General features: G+C 38.3%; 1 protein-coding gene across 1 annotated transcript in view; it reads left to right on the forward strand.

Moving 5' to 3' along the window:
* The window catches only part of LOC137436891 (ATP-dependent RNA helicase TDRD9), a 504,026-nt gene that overhangs the window by 243,834 nt on the left and 242,323 nt on the right, over positions 1-17,869 (forward strand). The window contains 3 exon segments of the mRNA XM_078787098.1: positions 4,874-4,978; positions 5,778-5,875; positions 6,604-6,735. Coding sequence (XP_078643224.1) covers positions 4,874-4,978; positions 5,778-5,875; positions 6,604-6,735 — 335 coding nt within the window.

A 17,869-nucleotide genomic window follows, 5' to 3' on the forward strand; every position in this document is an offset into this window, starting at 1 on the left:
TCAGGGCAAGACTAAAGTTTGCCAATGAACACCTAGGGCCTAGGCAAAGACCAGCACTTCTGGAACAATGTGCTCTGGACAGATGAGTCAAAGGTCGAGCTATTTGGCCACAGTACCAGAAGACATGTTGGCAAAAACCAAAGACAGCATTTGACCACAAGAACCTGATACCAACTGTAAAGCATGATGGTGGAAATATTTTGGCTTGGGGCAGCTTTGCTGCATCAGGGCCTGGGCAGCTCACCATCATAGAATCCACTGTGAATGCTTCATTGTACCAGAGGGTGCTTGAAGATAATGTGAGGCCATCTGTCGGAAAGTTGAAGCTCAACCAAAGGTAGGCCTTGCAACATGACAGTGACCCTAAACATACCAGTAAATCCACTAAGGAATGGCTGAAAAGAAAGAAATGGAGGGTTCTGGAATGGCCAAGTCAAAGCCTGGATCTAAATCCCATCGAGATGTTGTGGGGGGATTTGAAACGAGCTGTGCATGCAAGAAACCCCTCAATCATCGCACAGCTGAAATAATTCTGCATGGAGGAGTGGGAAAAAAATTTTTCCCAGCCGATGTCAGAGACTGGTAGACAGTTATAAGAAACGCCTACTTGAGGTTGTTTCTGCCAAAGGGGGCAATACCACCTATTAGAGCCAAGGGTGTACTTACTTTTTCCAAATGCGAAATTTGCATTTATGTTTATTTAAATTATACAATGGACTACAAAATGTAAATGTTTCATGATATTTGTTGTATTATATCACCTTCATTTATCAATATTGTTCAAATGAAGATCAAATAGCTGTATGTTGAAATATGTTGAAAAAGTCAAAACTTTACATGGGCACTACGTACTTTTTCACATGACTGTTTTTCTGTGGACCACCCTAACCTGCATGTTATCAGTGGTTAACCTAAACATTGATCTCCCCCACTTGTATAAGGAGTTTTAAGGTGCAACTCACTTGGTCACCCAACAAGGCAAACATGAAGATGAAGGAGCTTTCCAAAGAAGTCAGACATAAAGTGGTGGAGAAGCACCGTTCAGAAGAGATTAAGATTTCAAATATTTTTAAGGTTATAAGAAGATTTCAAAAACACTCATTATCGCTTTGACTACGGTGAAATCCATCATTAAGGAATGGCTGAAAAGAAAGTGAGTACTGTACTGTACAGTACCCCCTAACTGCACATCATGCCACCCACTCTATCCTGACAAACTGCATCACTGAAATAAAATCCTGGCTTCAAATCAACTTCCTCAAACTTAACTATGATAAATCTGAAATAATTATCATTGGCCCAAAAACGCTCACCAAATCCACCCATAACTTTGCCCTCAACATCGACGGTTTCCCAGTATCCACCTCCCCTCACATCCGGAATCTTGGCATCATCTTTGACCAAACCCTCTCCTTCGACAAATACACTAAACACATCACAAAGACAGCCTTCTTTCATCTGAAAAACATCGCCCGTCTCCGTCCAACCCTCTCCTCCACGGCTGCAGAAACCCTCATCCACGCCTTCATCACCTCCCGTCTTGACTACTGCAACAGCCTCCTCTATGGTTCACCCTCAATAATCACCAATAAACTCCAATACATTCAGAACTCCGCTGCCCGTCTACTCACCCATTCCCGGACCCGTGACCACATCACCCCCGTCCTTTACAAGCTTCACTGGCTCCCCATCCCCCAGAGAATCCAGTACAAAATCCTCCTCTTGACCTACAAAGCCCTCCATAACCTGGCCCCATCCTACCTGGCTGACCTCCTCTCCAGACACACTCCCACCCGCAACCTCCGCTCTGCTGGTACCAACCTCCTGACCCCCCCCCCCCCCCCCCATGCGGACCAAATTCAGATCCTGGGGGGACAGGGCCTTCTCCATCGCTGCTCCCACCCTCTGGAACTCACTACCTCACACCATCAGAGACTCCTCCTCACTCACCACATTCAAAACATCACTCAAGACACACCTGTTCAACACTGCATTCAACATTTAACCCACAGCATTTAACCCCTGACTATCTCTTCTCTTTCTCCTTCCTTTTGCTTTGATTATTTACCTATTGATTTTTGTCTTTTTGCACTTTTTTTGTACTCTGTCAAAGCGTCTTTGGGCTTCTTGAAAAGCGCTATATAAAATAAATGTATTATTATTATTATTATTATTATTATTAAGAAGCGGAAGATGTGTCATACCACCCAGACTCTATCCAGATCAGGTCGCTCATCCAAACTCAGCAGCCAGCAAGCAGGAAACTGGTTCGACATGCCACTGTGAATCTAACAATGACTTTGAAAGATCTGCAATGCTCTATGTCAGAGATGGGGGTTGGTGTTTATCAATTAACAATATCTTGTTCCCTTCACAAAGCTGGCCTCTATGGATTGGTGGCAGGAAAGGCGCCATTACTAAAAAAGATGCATCTTAATGATACTGCAGGCACGTGGAGAAAAGTTGTGTGGCCAGACGAGACAAAAATTTAACTTGGTCTAAATCCAAAGCTTGACGTCTGGTGCAAGCCTAACTGCACATCATGCAGTCAACACCGTTCCTACTGTCTAGCATAGTGTTGGCAGCATCATGTTATTGGGCTGCTTTTCTTCAGCAGGGACTGGCAAGCTTGCCAGGATAGTAGGGACAATGGACAGTGAAAAAATCTGCTCTGGTTTACTCTCCCAAAAAGAATCCTTGATGAAAACCTGCTTGAACCAGCCATGAATCTGGAAATGGGTAGACGATTCACATTTCAGTGGTACAATGATCTGAAGCATAAAGCTAAAGCCATAGTGGAGTGGCTGAATAAGAAAGAAAGAAATGTTCTTGAGTGGCCCAGTCAAAGTCCTGACTTGAACCCAATTGAACATTTATGGCAAGACTTGAAGATTGCTGTCCATCAGCGATCCCCATCAAACTTGGCAGAACTCGAGCAATTTGCACGTGAAGAATGGGCAAAGATTTCACCATCTCACTGTGCAAAGCTGGTAGAGGCCTACCCAGAATGACTTGTGGCGCCATTGCTGTAAAAGGTGCTTTCACCAAGTGCTGACTTGAGGGGCGGAATACTTTTGCAACCAGTTGTTGTTATTTATTTTTGCATACAGAATCGAGGCTCGTTTAAGAGTTAACACATGAGACATGAAAACATGCACAGACACATAAAAATACAATGAAGGGAACGGGAGACAAGAGGGTGGAGAGAGGGGAGCACACAAGCACATCAACAGTAGAGAATAGGAACGTCGGTAGATCTGTGGAAGGGAGAGGGCTGGAGGTGTGAGGGAGGGGTACACGGTATAAAGCAAATGAACACTACTAGGAATTTCAGGAAAGAAGTTGGAGATTGAAAGAGTTAGATTTGGGGTGTTTTAACAGGGGTAGAAAATATCAAGGCTTTGGATGGGCAAGAAAAGAGATTGTGGTGAACAGCTGTTTTAAAGAGCTGGAAGGAGGGGTGGGATTGAAGAGAGTGTGGGAGTTTGTTCCAGAGGTGGGAGATAAGAGGAATGAAAGAGTGAAGGTGAGCAGAGAATCTTGATTTTCGCAATTTCACCAGAAGAGGGTTGCAGGCAGATCTTGTGCATCCTGCTGGAAAATTTGGGGGACAGGGCACAGACAGAGCTGGGGAGCAAGGCCAGAGAGGAGTCAGTAGAAGACAGAAGGACCACCAACCTAACCTGCCTGCAGTGAGCGAGTGAAAGGCCCGCAGAATCGGCTTCATTGCAAGAGATACCAATGATTCTGAATGCTTTGATTTCTACACAGTGAAGCCGAGCTAAGTGTGAGGCAGGAGCACCAGCTCAGTGGGGAGCAAGGTTACATTTGAGCTGTGGTGAATTTTGATTTGTACATGTTCTTTGCAGGTATTCCTGACATGTAACCTCCTTCAACTTTAACAATGTTTGGTTTGATCTCTCCAATTATGAACATATACGTTCCTTTGGAAAATTGTTTTCACATAACTTGTAATTCATCTAAATGTGGCATTATTGGTCGGGGATGGATGCTTTTGCAGGCCACTGTATGTGTAGCACTTAACTTCTGGGGTTACACCATTACTGGGAACTTGGCAGTGCCCTCTGAAGGTTCAGTGACAGATTTTTTTTTTTTTCGGGTATACTGAATCGAGGCTCGTGAAAGAGCTAACATTTATTCCACAAACAAATCAACCAGGCAAACAAAACATACAAAAAGAGGGAGCGGAAGACAAGATGGGGAGAGGAGGGGAAGCACACAAACACAACACCTGAGAGCAGGGAGAAGTGCGGGAGGGAGAGGGCCTGGGGGGAGGAGGCGTGGGAAGGGGGGGGGGGGGGGGGAGAGGTATAAAACACAAGGAGACCAAGGACTTCCAGGACAGAAGTTGGTATTTCAAAAAAATGTAGGATTTGGGGTGAAATTAACAGGGGTAGAAAAGATCAAGGTTTTGGATGGGGGAAGACAGAGCAGAGTATGAAGTAAAATGAATTTTAATTTGGCCATGGTAGGGGGTGATATCCCACCTCCTCTCTTCACAAAGGATACCATTGGATCTGTAATGTCCACCAACAACCGATGCTGGCAGATGGGTCCTCTGGCTTAATGGCCATCATGCATCTCTTTATATGCAAAATACCAGGGTGAGAGTTTTATAGTTGGGTCAAGGTTCGATCCCAGGCTCGATAGCTCAACTGGGCTGAAAGCCAAGATGCTGAGAGGTATGTGTGATCTTGCCATCTCCAAAACGCCACTTATCTGCTTCATCATTGTTTGTGTCATTGCAGATCTGCATGCTAATACATTGCAGCATTGAAAAGCAGTGACTCTTCAGTGCAACCAAAACAAATAATCTTTATGGTCTTTGCCTCTTTCTCTCACCCTTTCACAGTTGTGGATTTCTGCTTGATGCGACAAGTAGTTTGTGATACAGAAACAAATTACCAAAGCCTTCAACTTACCTGGGCTTCCAAAGCAAACTGCAACCAGCGCAAAGGTCAAACAGCTTCCAAGTGTGCAATCTGCTCTGGCTGACTGTCCCACCAACTTTTCATCGTTTTCATGTTTCTAACAATAACTTGTAAATCGATAAGTGACACAATTAGCAAGCACATGAGAACTTCTACCTCTATTACAATGTTTCGCTACTTTACTGTGGCATCTTGTTTAAGGTTATTCTGATTTCTTCAACAAATATCACCGTTTGTTGAATCTTGACATTTTGGTTCACCGGCTGTATTATATTGTATTATATTGTATTATATTATATTATATTCTTTCTCTGATACAATACTTTCAGGATTGATTTGAGATGACGACAAGAACAAGCATTTAATGACAATTTTCCCCTTTTTCAGGTGGTTGGTCGAATGATGGCATTCCTCCTTTAGGATCTATCCATTGCAACCATTTTGTGCAAACCCAACCATTGCATATCTTAACATTTCCAATCCATGCATTTTCAGCACATCCTCCCAGCTTCCTTCCTTCTACCATGAGCTTTATTGTTTTCTTTACAGCTTTGTCTTTTGACCTTTGTTGCACATGACTCTACCAACCAAATCTTCCCTTGATAAGTTATTCTTCATTAGTATTGATTTTTTAATCTCTTCTTGATTTCTGAGCTTGGTATTCTTGATTGATTTAATGTGAATGTGTCATTAAAATGACCTCATAAGGTGTATTGCCTAGCTGCTTTTCCAGCTTGCCAGACTATCAAAGCACATGTTTAGAGTTGCATCATCTGATATGTTGCACAAAAGCCTAAAAGGTTTCTGGATTTTGACTGTGTGCAGGGCGTGCAGGGCGAACATCTGATGGCCGTTGCTACCGATTAGTCACCAAGGCGTTCTGGAAAAATTCCATGTTGGACTACTCTATTCCAGAAATGCAGGTGAGGTATTTGAGGATTATCTACTGGCTTCCTTTCTCAAAATGTTTCGGAAAATGCTGAAGTAATTTTGGGGTTCAGGAGTGAATGAATGAATGATCGTTTTAAGGCCATTTTCCCCGCTAGAGCGGGGGTTAGCCTTGCGGGCCCCATGACAATCATGGTTCCCTGGTTGAGGCAATGTTTTTATGGCCGGATGCCGTCCCTGACGCCAACCCTTAGTTGCCTCTTACGATGCGCAGGGATATGGTGTACCTATTCTAAACCGGGGTACACACCGGGATCATTCATCCCAGCAAGCTGGTACTCAATTTGCCGACCTCGGAAGGATGACAGGCTGAGTTAACCCCACCAGCGTTAATTCAGCGATCGACTGGGATTCGAACTCAAGATCCTAGGATCCCAAGCCGGCACCCTAACCGCTAAGCCAACACCAGGCTTTTTCAAGAGTAGTGGATGATAACCTCGCTCAACGTTCAGAGTTGAAGGTTTTTCCTTATGTGTAAAAGGCCTTGCTCTTCGAGTTTTCAAAAGCAAAGTTTCATGCCATTTGGTACACTCCTGCATGTCCCCACCATGATCATTGAGGAGTCTTTGTACTCGTTTAATAACATGATGTCATCTGATGGGGAGAGATCCCATGAGGTCATTGCTGTTGTCCATTACCATAAACGCAGGTGAGCAAGTTGTGCTTGTCAAACTACAAACTATTTTTATGTTGCATTCCTCAGCGGCACTCGCTTGAGTCTACTGTGCTCAATGTAAAGCAACTCAACCTGGGGGATCCGAAGGCCATTCTTGCCACGGCTCTCTCTCCTCCACATCTTATTGACATCGAGCACACCATTCTGCTTCTAAAGGAGGTAAGATTTGACCACATGTGCCGCATTATTTTTGTCTTCTCTACCCCATCTTTTACAGCCCACATGCATGCACATCAATTCTATGTGAAAAGGTTCTGTGAAGCACTGTCAGTATCTGGGTCCATCGTTCAATATAAACAATAAAGCGTGTTGAAATCATCACATATTGCTCTTTTATCAATTATAAAAGTTATCTACACAGCTAAACACCATTAAAACTATAACGGCACTTGGTAGAGCAGATACTTCTGCCAGGTTGAACAGTTTACATTTTGTGTCCACTGATGGGCCGGATCTGAATTCTAACCTGAAAAAATATCTAATCGGCTTGTTCTTGTCGCCTAACCAACTCATCCACCTTATTTTGTAATAGCTCGTCCATAACTTTTAGAAATATCGTGCTATGCAGTCGGACCCAGACATTCGTGGTCCGAACATGGGTCGATTCCGCGTATTCGCGGTTTATAAAAATGCGACCTGATTATTTCTACATTGGCGGCCCTGTGCCTCACAGATTGTACACCGCTCCTTTCCTATGCCATCTCCAGGCGCTGCATAACGTCATTGCCGGGCACCGAATGGGGCTCGGCAATGACGCACGCTGAAAGGGAGTACTCAGTTTTCACTCTGGTTGTTTTCTTGCTTTCTTGTTTTCTTATTTGTTGTGCACCGCACCTTTCCTATGCCATCTCCAGGCATTGCAAATCGTCATTGCTGGGCACCGAAGGGGGCTCGGCAGTGACGCACGCTGAAAGGGAGTACCAAACTCAGTTTTCACTCTGGTTGTTTGTTTGTTGAACACCGCACCTTTCCTATGCCATCTCCAGGCATTGCAAATCGTCATTGCCGGGCACCGAAGGGGGCTCGCTCGGCAGTGACGCGCGCTGAAAGAGAGTACTCAGTTTTCACTCTGGTTGTTTGTTTGTTTGTTTGTTTGTTTGTTTTCTTGTTGTGCACCGCACCTTTCCTATGCCATCTCCAGGCATTGCAAATCGTCATTGCTGGGCACCGAAGGGGGCTCGGCAGTGACGCACGCTGAAAGGGAGTACCAAACTCAGTTTTCACTCTGGTTGTTTGTTTGTTGAACACCGCACCTTTCCTATGCCATCTCCAGGCATTGCAAATCGTCATTGCCGGGCACCAAAGGGGGCTCTGCAGTGACGCACGCTGAAAGAGAGTACTCAGTTTTCACTCTGGTTGTTGAACACCGCTCCTTTCCTATGCCATCTCCAGGCATTGCAAATCGTCATTGCCGGGCACCAAAGGGGGCTCGGCAGTGACGCACGCTGAAAGAGAGTACTCAGTTTTCACTCTGGTTTCTTGTTTTCTTTCTTGTTTTCTTGCTTTCTTGTTGTACACCGCTCCTTTCCTATGCCATCTCCAGGCATTGCAAATCGTCATTGCCGGGCACAAAAGGGGGCTCGGCAGTGACGCACGCTGAAAGAGAGTACTCAGTTTTCACTCTGGTTTCTTGTTTTCTTTCTTTCTTGGTTTCTTTCTTTCTTGTTGTACACCGCTCCTTTCCTATGCCACCTCCAGGCATTGCAAATCGTCATTGCCGGGCACCGAAGGGGGCTTGGCAGTGACGCACGCTGAAAGAGAGTACTCAGTTTTCACTCTGGTTTCTTGTTTGTTGTACACCGCTCCTTTCCTATGCCATCTCCAGGCATTGCAAATCGTCATTGCCGGGCACCAAAGGGGGCTCGGCAGTGACGCACGCTGAAAGAGAGTACTCAGTTTTCACTCTGGTTTCTTGTTTGTTTTCTTTCTTGTTTGTTTTCTTTCTTGGTTGTCCGGACGATATCTCAGCCATCCTTTGAGCTAGGAAGCTGAAATTTCGGCACAGTCGTGAGCAAGTCCTTTGTCAAATACGGTATTTTTTGTTTTTTGAATAATCAATTAATTGAGGAGTTATTTAATTATTAGCGTTTAATTAAGTACTTATTTAATTAATTAAATTTCATTTCTCTTCTGACCATTATTAACTCAGGCACCTTTTGAGTTAGGAAGCTGATATTTGGACATGCCAATGACCAGGTGATTTGGCTGCAAAGGATATTTTTGATTTATTAATTAATCAATTAATCGATTAATTATTTAATTATTCGATTAATGACCCAAAAAAATTTTTTTTTTAAGTTACAGATTCTGATGAAATAGTGATAGTTTATGTGTTCTCTGACCAAATTGATTACCAATTTAATTTTTTTATGATTATTATTTATTTATTTTCATTATTAATCATTTATTTATTTTCTTTCTCATTTGGCCAATATCTCAGGCACCTTTTGAGCTGGGAAGCTAATATTTGGACATGAGTGACCAAGTGATGTGGCTATCAAGGATATTTTTGATTTATTGATTAATCATTTCATCTATTAATTATTTATTGATTAATCGATTAATTATTTATTGAGTAATCAATTAATTATTTAATTTTTTATAAATGACTTATTTAATTAAATTTCTAAAAGATACATCTTCGGATGAAGCACTAGTGGTTTAGTTATGCGATTAGCCAATTGATTATGAAAATATTTTGTGATAATCTTTTATTGATTTTAATTATACAATTAATCAATCAATTAGTGTACACGTCTCCCTCCCAATGCAGCCTCAATGAGCTGCACTGCGGTATTGCCGGGCGCCTGAGGCGCCCCGGCAATGCCGCGCTGCAGCATATTTAATTATTTGGCATGGGGCGGTGTACTTTGAATGTATGTGTACTTGTTTGTTTTCTTGTTTCCTTGGTTGTCCGGACGATATCTCAGCCATCCTTTGAGCTAGGAAGCTGAAATTTCGGCACAATAGTGAGCAAGTCCTTTGTCAAAAACGGTATTTTTTGTTTTTTGATTAATCAATTAATTGAGGAGTTATTTAATTATTAGCGTTTAATTAAGTACTTATTTAATTAATTAAATTTCATTTCTCTTCTGACCATTATTAACTCAGGCACCTTTTGAGTTAGGAAGCTGATATTTGGACATGCCAATGACCAGGTGATTTGGCTGCAAAGGATATTTTTGATTTATTAATTAATCAATTAATCGATTAATTATTTAATTATTCGATTAATGACAAAAAAAAATTTTTTTTTTAAGTTACAGATTCTGATGAAATAGTGGTAGTTTATGTGTTCTCTGACCAAATTGATTAATAATTTAATTTTTTTATGATTATTATTTATTTATTTTCATTATTAATCATTTATTTATTTTCTTTCTCATTTGGCCAATATCTCAGGCACCTTTTGAGCTGGGAAGCTAATATTTGGACATGAGTGACCAAGTGATGTGGCTATCAAGGATATTTTTGATTTATTGATTAATCATTTCATCTATTAATTATTTATTTATTAATCGATTAATTATTTATTGAGTAATCAATTAATTATTTAATTTTTTATAAATGACTTATTTAATTACATTTCTAAAAGATACATCTTCGGATGAAGCACTAGTGGTTTAGTTATGCGATTAGCCAATTGATTATGAAAATATTTTGTGATAATCTTTTATTGATTTTAATTATACAATTAATCAATCAATTAGTGTACACCTCTCCCTCCCAATGCAGCCTCAATGAGCTGCACTGCGGTATTGCCGGGCGCCTGAGGCGCCCCGGCAATGCCGCGCTGCAGCATATTTAATTATTTGGCATGGGGCGGTGTACTTTGAATGTATGTGTACTTGTTTTCTTTCTTGTTTGTTTGTCCGGACGATATCTCAGCCATCCTTTGAGCTAGGAAGCTGAAATTTCGGCACAATCGTGAGCAAGTCCTTTGTCAAAAACGGTATTTTATTTTTTTGATTAATCAATAAATTGAGGAGTTATTTAATTATTAGCGATTAATTAAGTACTTATTTAATTAATCAAATTTCCTTTCTCTTCTGACCATTAACTCAGGCACCTTTTGAGTTAGAAGCTGATATTTGGACATGCCAATGACCAGGTGATTTGGCTGCAAAGGATATTTTTGATTTATTAATTAATCAATTAATCGATTAATTATTTAATTATTAGATTAATGACAAAAATTTTTTTTTTTTTTAAGTTACGGATTCTGATGAAATAGTGGTAGTTTATGTGTTCTCTGACCAAATTGATTAATAATTTAATTTTTTTAGGATTATTATTTATTTATTTTCATTATTAATCATTTATTTATTTTCTTTCTCATTTGGCCAATATCTCAGGCACGTTTTGAGCTGGGAAGCTAATATTTGGACATGAGTGACCAAGTGATGTGGCTATCAAGGATATTTTTGATTTATTGATTAATCATTGTACACCACTCCTTTCCTATGCCATCTCCAGGCATTGCAAATCGTCATTGCTGGGCACCGAAGGGGGCTCGGCAGTGACGCACGCTGAAAGAGAGTACTCATTTTTCACTCTGGTTTCTTGTTGTACACCGCTCCTTTCCTATGCCATCTCCAGGCATTGCAAATCGTCATTGCTGGGCACCGAAGGGGGCTCGGCAGTGACGCACGCTGAAAGAGAGTACTCAGTTTTCACTCTGGTTTCTTGTTGTACACCGCTCCTTTCCTATGCCATCTCCAGGCATTGCAAATCGTCATTGCCGGGCACCAAAGGGGGCTCGGCAGTGACGCACGCTGAAAGAGAGTACTCAGTTTTCACTCTGGTTTCTTGTTTGTTTTCTTGTTTTCTTGTTTGTTTGTTTTCTTTCTTGGTTGTCCGGACGATATCTCAGCCATCCTTTGAGCTAGGAAGCTGAAATTTCGGCACAGTAGTGAGCAAGTCCTTTGTCAAATACGGTATTTTTTGTTTTTTGAATAATCAATTAATTGAGGAGTTATTTAATTATTAGCGTTTAATTAAGTACTTATTTAATTAATTAAATTTCATTTATCTTCTGACCATTATTAACTCAGGCACCTTTTGAGTTAGGAAGCTGATATTTGGACATGCCAATGACCAGGTGATTTGGCTGCAAAGGATATTTTTTGATTTATTAATTAATCAATTAATCGATTAATTATTTAATTATTCGATTAATGACAAAAAATTTTTTTTTTTTTAAGTTACAGATTCTGATGAAATAGTGGTAGTTTATGTGTTCTCTGACCAAATTGATTAATAATTTAATTTTTTTATGATTATTATTTATTTATTTTCATTATTAATCATTTATTTATTTTCTTTCTCATTTGGCCAATATCTCAGGCACCTTTTGAGCTGGGAAGCTAATATTTGGACATGAGTGACCAAGTGATGTGGCTATCAAGGATATTTTTGATTTATTGTACACCGCTCCTTTCCTATGCCACCTCCAGGCATTGCAAATCGTCATTGCCGGGCACCGAAGGGGGCTCGGCAGTGACGCACGCTGAAAGAGAGTACTCAGTTTTCACTCTGGTTTCTTGTTTGTTTTCTTGTCCGGACGATATCTCAGCCATCCTTTGAGCTAGGAAGCTGAAATTTCGGCACAGTAGTGAGCAAGTCCTTTGTCAAATACGGTATTTTTTGTTTTTTGAATAATCAATTAATTGAGGAGTTATTTAATTATTAGCGTTTAATTAAGTACTTATTTAATTAATTACATTTCATTTATCTTCTGACCATTATTAACTCAGGCACCTTTTGAGTTAGGAAGCTGATATTTGGACATGCCAATGACCAGGTGATTTGGCTGCAAAGGATATTTTTGATTTATTAATTAATCAATTAATCGATTAATTATTTAATTATTCGATTAATGACAAAAAAATTTTTTTTTTTTAAGTTACAGATTCTGATGAAATAGTGGTAGTTTATGTGTTCTCTGACCAAATTGATTAATAATTTAATTTTTTTATGATTATTATTTATTTATTTTCATTATTAATCATTTATTTATTTTCTTTCTCATTTGGCCAATATCTCAGGCACCTTTTGAGCTGGGAAGCTAATATTTGGACATGAGTGACCAAGTGATGTGGCTATCAAGGATATTTTTGATTTATTGATTAATCATTTCATCTATTAAGTATTTATTGATTAATCGATTAATTATTTATTGAGTAATCAATTAATTATTTAATTTTTTATAAATGACTTATTTAATTAAATTTCTAAAAGATACATCTTCGGATGAAGCACTAGTGGTTTAGTTATGCGATTAGCCAATTGATTATGAAAATATTTTGTGATAATCTTTTATTGATTTTAATTATACAATTAATCAATCAATTAGTGTACACCTCTCCCTCCCAATGCAGCCTCAATGAGCTGCACTGCGGTATTGCCGGGCGCCGGAGGCGCCCCGGCAATGCCGCGCTGCAGCATATTTAATTATTTGGCATGGGGCGGTGTACTTTGAATGTATGTGTACTTGTTGATTAATCATTTCATCTATTAAGTATTTATTGATTAATCGATTAATTATTTATTGAGTAATCAATTAATTATTTAATTTTTTATAAATGACTTATTTAATTAAATTTCTAAAAGATACATCTTCGGATGAAGCACTACTGGTTTAGTTATGCGATTAGCCAATTGATTATGAAAATATTTTGTGATAATCTTTTATTGATTTTAATTATACAATTAATCAATCAATTAGTGTACACCTCTCCCTCCCAATGCAGCCTCAATGAGCTGCACTGCGGTATTGCCGGGCGCCGGAGGCGCCCCGGCAATGCCGCGCTGCAGCATATTTAATTATTTGGCATGGGGCGGTGTACTTTGAATGTATGTGTACTTGTTGTACACCGCTCCTTTCCTATGCCATCTCCAGGCATTGCAAATCGTCATTGCCGGGCACCAAAGGGGGCTCGGCAGTGACGCACGCTGAAAGAGAGTACTCAGTTTTCACTCTGGTTTCTTGTTGTACACCGCTCCTTTCCTATGCCATCTCCAGGCATTGCAAATCGTCATTGCCGGGCACCAAAGGGGGCTCGGCAGTGACGCACGCTGAAAGAGAGTACTCAGTTTTCACTCTGGTTTCTTGTTTTCTTGGTTGTCCGGGCGATATCTCAGCCATCCTTTGAGCTAGGAAGCTGAAATTTCGGCACAGTAGTGAGCAAGTCCTTTGTCAAATACGGTATTTTTTGTTTTTTGAATAATCAATTAATTGAGGAGTTATTTAATTATTAGCGTTTAATTAAGTACTTATTTAATTAATTAAATTTCATTTCTCTTCTGACCATTAACTCAGGCACCTTTTGAGTTAGGAAGCTGATATTTGGACATGCCAATGACCAGGTGATTTGGCTGCAAAGGATATTTTTGATTTATTAATTAATCAATTAATCGATTAATTATTTAATTATTCCATTAATGACAAAAACTTTTTTTTTTTTAAGTTACAGATTCTGATGAAATAGTGGTAGTTTATGTGTTCTCTGACCAAATTGATTAATAATTTAATTTTTTATGATTATTATTATTTATTTATTTTCATTATTAATCATTTATTTATTTTCTTTCTCATTTGGCCAATATCTCAGGCACCTTTTGAGCTGGGAAGCTAATATTTGGACATGAGTGACCAAGTGATGTGGCTATCAAGGATATTTTTGATTTATTGATTAATCATTTCATCTATTAATTATTTATTGATTAATCGATTAATTATTTATTGAGTAATCAATTAATTATTTAATTTTTTATAATGACTTATTTAATTAAATTTCTAAAAGATACATCTTCGGATGAAGCACTAGTGGTTTAGTTATGCGATTAGCCAATTGATTATGAAAATATTTTGTGATAATCTTTTATTGATTTTAATTATACAATTAATCAATCAATTAGTGTACACCTCTCCCTCCCAATGCAGCCTCAATGAGCTGCACTGCGGTATTGCCGGGCGCCTGAGGCGCCCCGGCAATGCCGCGCTGCAGCATATTTAATTATTTGGCATGGGGTGGTGTACTTTGAATGTATGTGTACTTGTTTTCTTGTTTTCTTGTTTGTTTTCTTTCTTGGTTGTCCGGACGATATCTCAGCCATCCTTTGAGCTAGCAAGCTGAAATTTCGGCACAAGAGTGAGCAAGTCCTTTCTCAAAAACGGTATTTTTTTTTTGATTAATCAATAAATTGAGGAGTTATTTAATTATTAGCGATTAATTAAGTACTTATTTAATTAATCAAATTTCCTTTCTCTTCTGACCATTAACTCAGGCACCTTTTGAGTTAGGAAGCTGATATTTGGACATGCCAATGACCAGGTGATTTGGCTGCAAAGGATATTTTTGATTTATTAATTAATCAATTAATCGATTAATTATTTAATTATTTGATTAATGACCAAAAAATTTTTTTTTTTAAAGCTACAGATTCTGATGAAATAGTGGTAGTTTATGTGTTCTCTGACCAAATTGATTAATAATTTAATTTTTTTATGATTATTATTTATTTATTTTCATTATTAATCATTTATTTATTTTCTTTCTCATTTGGCCAATATCTCAGGCACCTTTTGAGCTGGGAAGCTAATATTTGGACATGAGTGACCAAGTGATGTGGCTATCAAGGATATTTTTGATTTATTGATTAATCATTTCATCTATTAATTATTTATTGATTAATCGATTAATTATTTATTGAGTAATCAATTAATTATTTAATTTTTTATAAATGACTTATTTAATTAAATTTCTAAAAGATACATCTTCGGATGAAGCACTAGTGGTTTAGTTATGCGATTAGCCAATTGATTATGAAAATATTTTGTGATAATCTTTTATTGATTTTAATTATACAATTAATCAATCAATTAGTGTACACCTCTCCCTCCCAATGCAGCCTCAATGAGCTGCACTGCGGTATTGCCGGGCGCCGGAGGCGCCCCGGCAATGCCGCGCTGCAGCATATTTAATTATTTGGCATGGGGCGGTGTACTTTGAATGTATTTGTACTTGTTTTCTTTCTTGGTTGTCCGGACGATATCTCAGCCATCCTTTGAGCTAGGAAGCTGAAATTTCGGCACAGTAGTGAGCAAGTCCTTTGTCAAATACGGTATTTTTTTGTTTTTTGAATAATCAATTAATTGAGGAGTTATTTAATTATTAGCGTTTAATTAAGTACTTATTTAATTAATTAAATTTCATTTATCTTCTGACCATTATTAACTCAGGCACCTTTTGAGTTAGGAAGCTGATATTTGGACATGCCAATGACCAGGTGATTTGGCTGCAAAGGATATTTTTTGATTTATTAATTAATCAATTAATCGATTAATTATTTAATTATTCGATTAATGACAAAAAAAATTTTTTTTTTTAGTTACAGATTCTGATGAAATAGTGGTAGTTTATGTGTTCTCTGACCAAATTGATTAATAATTTAATTTTTTTATGATTATTATTTATTTATTTTCATTATTAATCATTTATTTATTTTCTTTCTCATTTGGCCAATATCTCAGGCACCTTTTGAGCTGGGAAGCTAATATTTGGACATGAGTGACCAAGTGATGTGGCTATCAAGGATATTTTTGATTTATTGATTAATCATTTCATCTATTAAGTATTTATTGATTAATCGATTAATTATTTATTGAGTAATCAATTAATTATTTAATTTTTTATAAATGACTTATTTAATTAAATTTCTAAAAGATACATCTTCGGATGAAGCACTACTGGTTTAGTTATGCGATTAGCCAATTGATTATGAAAATATTTTGTGATAATCTTTTATTGATTTTAATTATACAATTAATCAATCAATTAGTGTACACCTCTCCCTCCCAATGCAGCCTCAATGAGCTGCACTGCGGTATTGCCGGGCGCCGGAGGCGCCCCGGCAATGCCGCGCTGCAGCATATTTAATTATTTGGCATGGGGCGGTGTACTTTGAATGTATGTGTACTTGTTGTACACCGCTCCTTTCCTATGCCATCTCCAGGCATTGCAAATCGTCATTGCCGGGCACCAAAGGGGGCTCGGCAGTGACGCACGCTGAAAGAGAGTACTCAGTTTTCACTCTGGTTTCTTGTTTTCTTGGTTGTCCGGGCGATATCTCAGCCATCCTTTGAGCTAGGAAGCTGAAATTTCGGCACAGTAGTGAGCAAGTCCTTTGTCAAATACGGTATTTTTTGTTTTTTGAATAATCAATAAATTGAGGAGTTATTTAATTATTAGCGTTTAATTAAGTACTTATTTAATTAATTAAATTTCATTTCTCTTCTGACCATTATTAACTCAGGCACCTTTTGAGTTAGGAAGCTGATATTTGGACATGCCAATGACCAGGTGATTTGGCTGCAAAGTATATTTTTGATTTATTAATTAATCAATTAATCGATTAATTATTTAATTATTCAATTAATGACCAAAAAAATTTTTTTTTTTAAGTTACAGATTCTGATGAAATAGTGGTAGTTTATGTGTTCTCTGACCAAATTGATTACTAATTTAATTTTTTTATGATTATTATTTATTTATTTTCATTATTAATCATTTATTTATTTTCTTTCTCATTTGGCCAATATCTCAGGCACCTTTTGAGCTGGGAAGCTAATATTTGGACATGAGTGACCAAGTGATGTGGCTATCAAGGATATTTTTGATTTATTGATTAATCATTTCATCTATTAAGTATTTATTGATTAATCGATTAATTATTTATTGAGTAATCAATTAATTATTTAATTTTTTATAAATGACTTATTTAATTAAATTTCTAAAAGATACATCTTCGGATGAAGCACTACTGGTTTAGTTATGCGATTAGCCAATTGATTATGAAAATATTTTGTGATAATCTTTTATTGATTTTAATTATACAATTAATCAATCAATTAGTGTACACCTCTCCCTCCCAATGCAGCCTCAATGAGCTGCACTGCGGTATTGCCGGGCGCCGGAGGCGCCCCGGCAATGCCGCGCTGCAGCATATTTAATTATTTGGCATGGGGCGGTGTACTTTGAATGTATGTGTACTTGTTTTCTTGTTTGTTTTCTTTCTTGTTTCCTTGGTTGTCCGGACGATATCTCAGCCATCCTTTGAGCTAGGAAGCTGAAATTTCGGCACAAGAGTGAGCAAGTCCTTTCTCAAAAACGGTATTTTTTTTTTTGATTAATCAATAAATTGAGGAGTTATTTAATTATTAGCGATTAATTAAGTACTTATTGGACACCGCTCCTTTCCTATGCCATCTCCAGGCATTGCAAATCGTCAT

This window comes from Myxine glutinosa, chromosome 11 (assembly GCF_964187855.1).
Source record: "Myxine glutinosa chromosome 11, kmMyxGlut1.1, whole genome shotgun sequence".
Classification (NCBI taxonomy): domain Eukaryota; kingdom Metazoa; phylum Chordata; class Myxini; order Myxiniformes; family Myxinidae; genus Myxine; species Myxine glutinosa.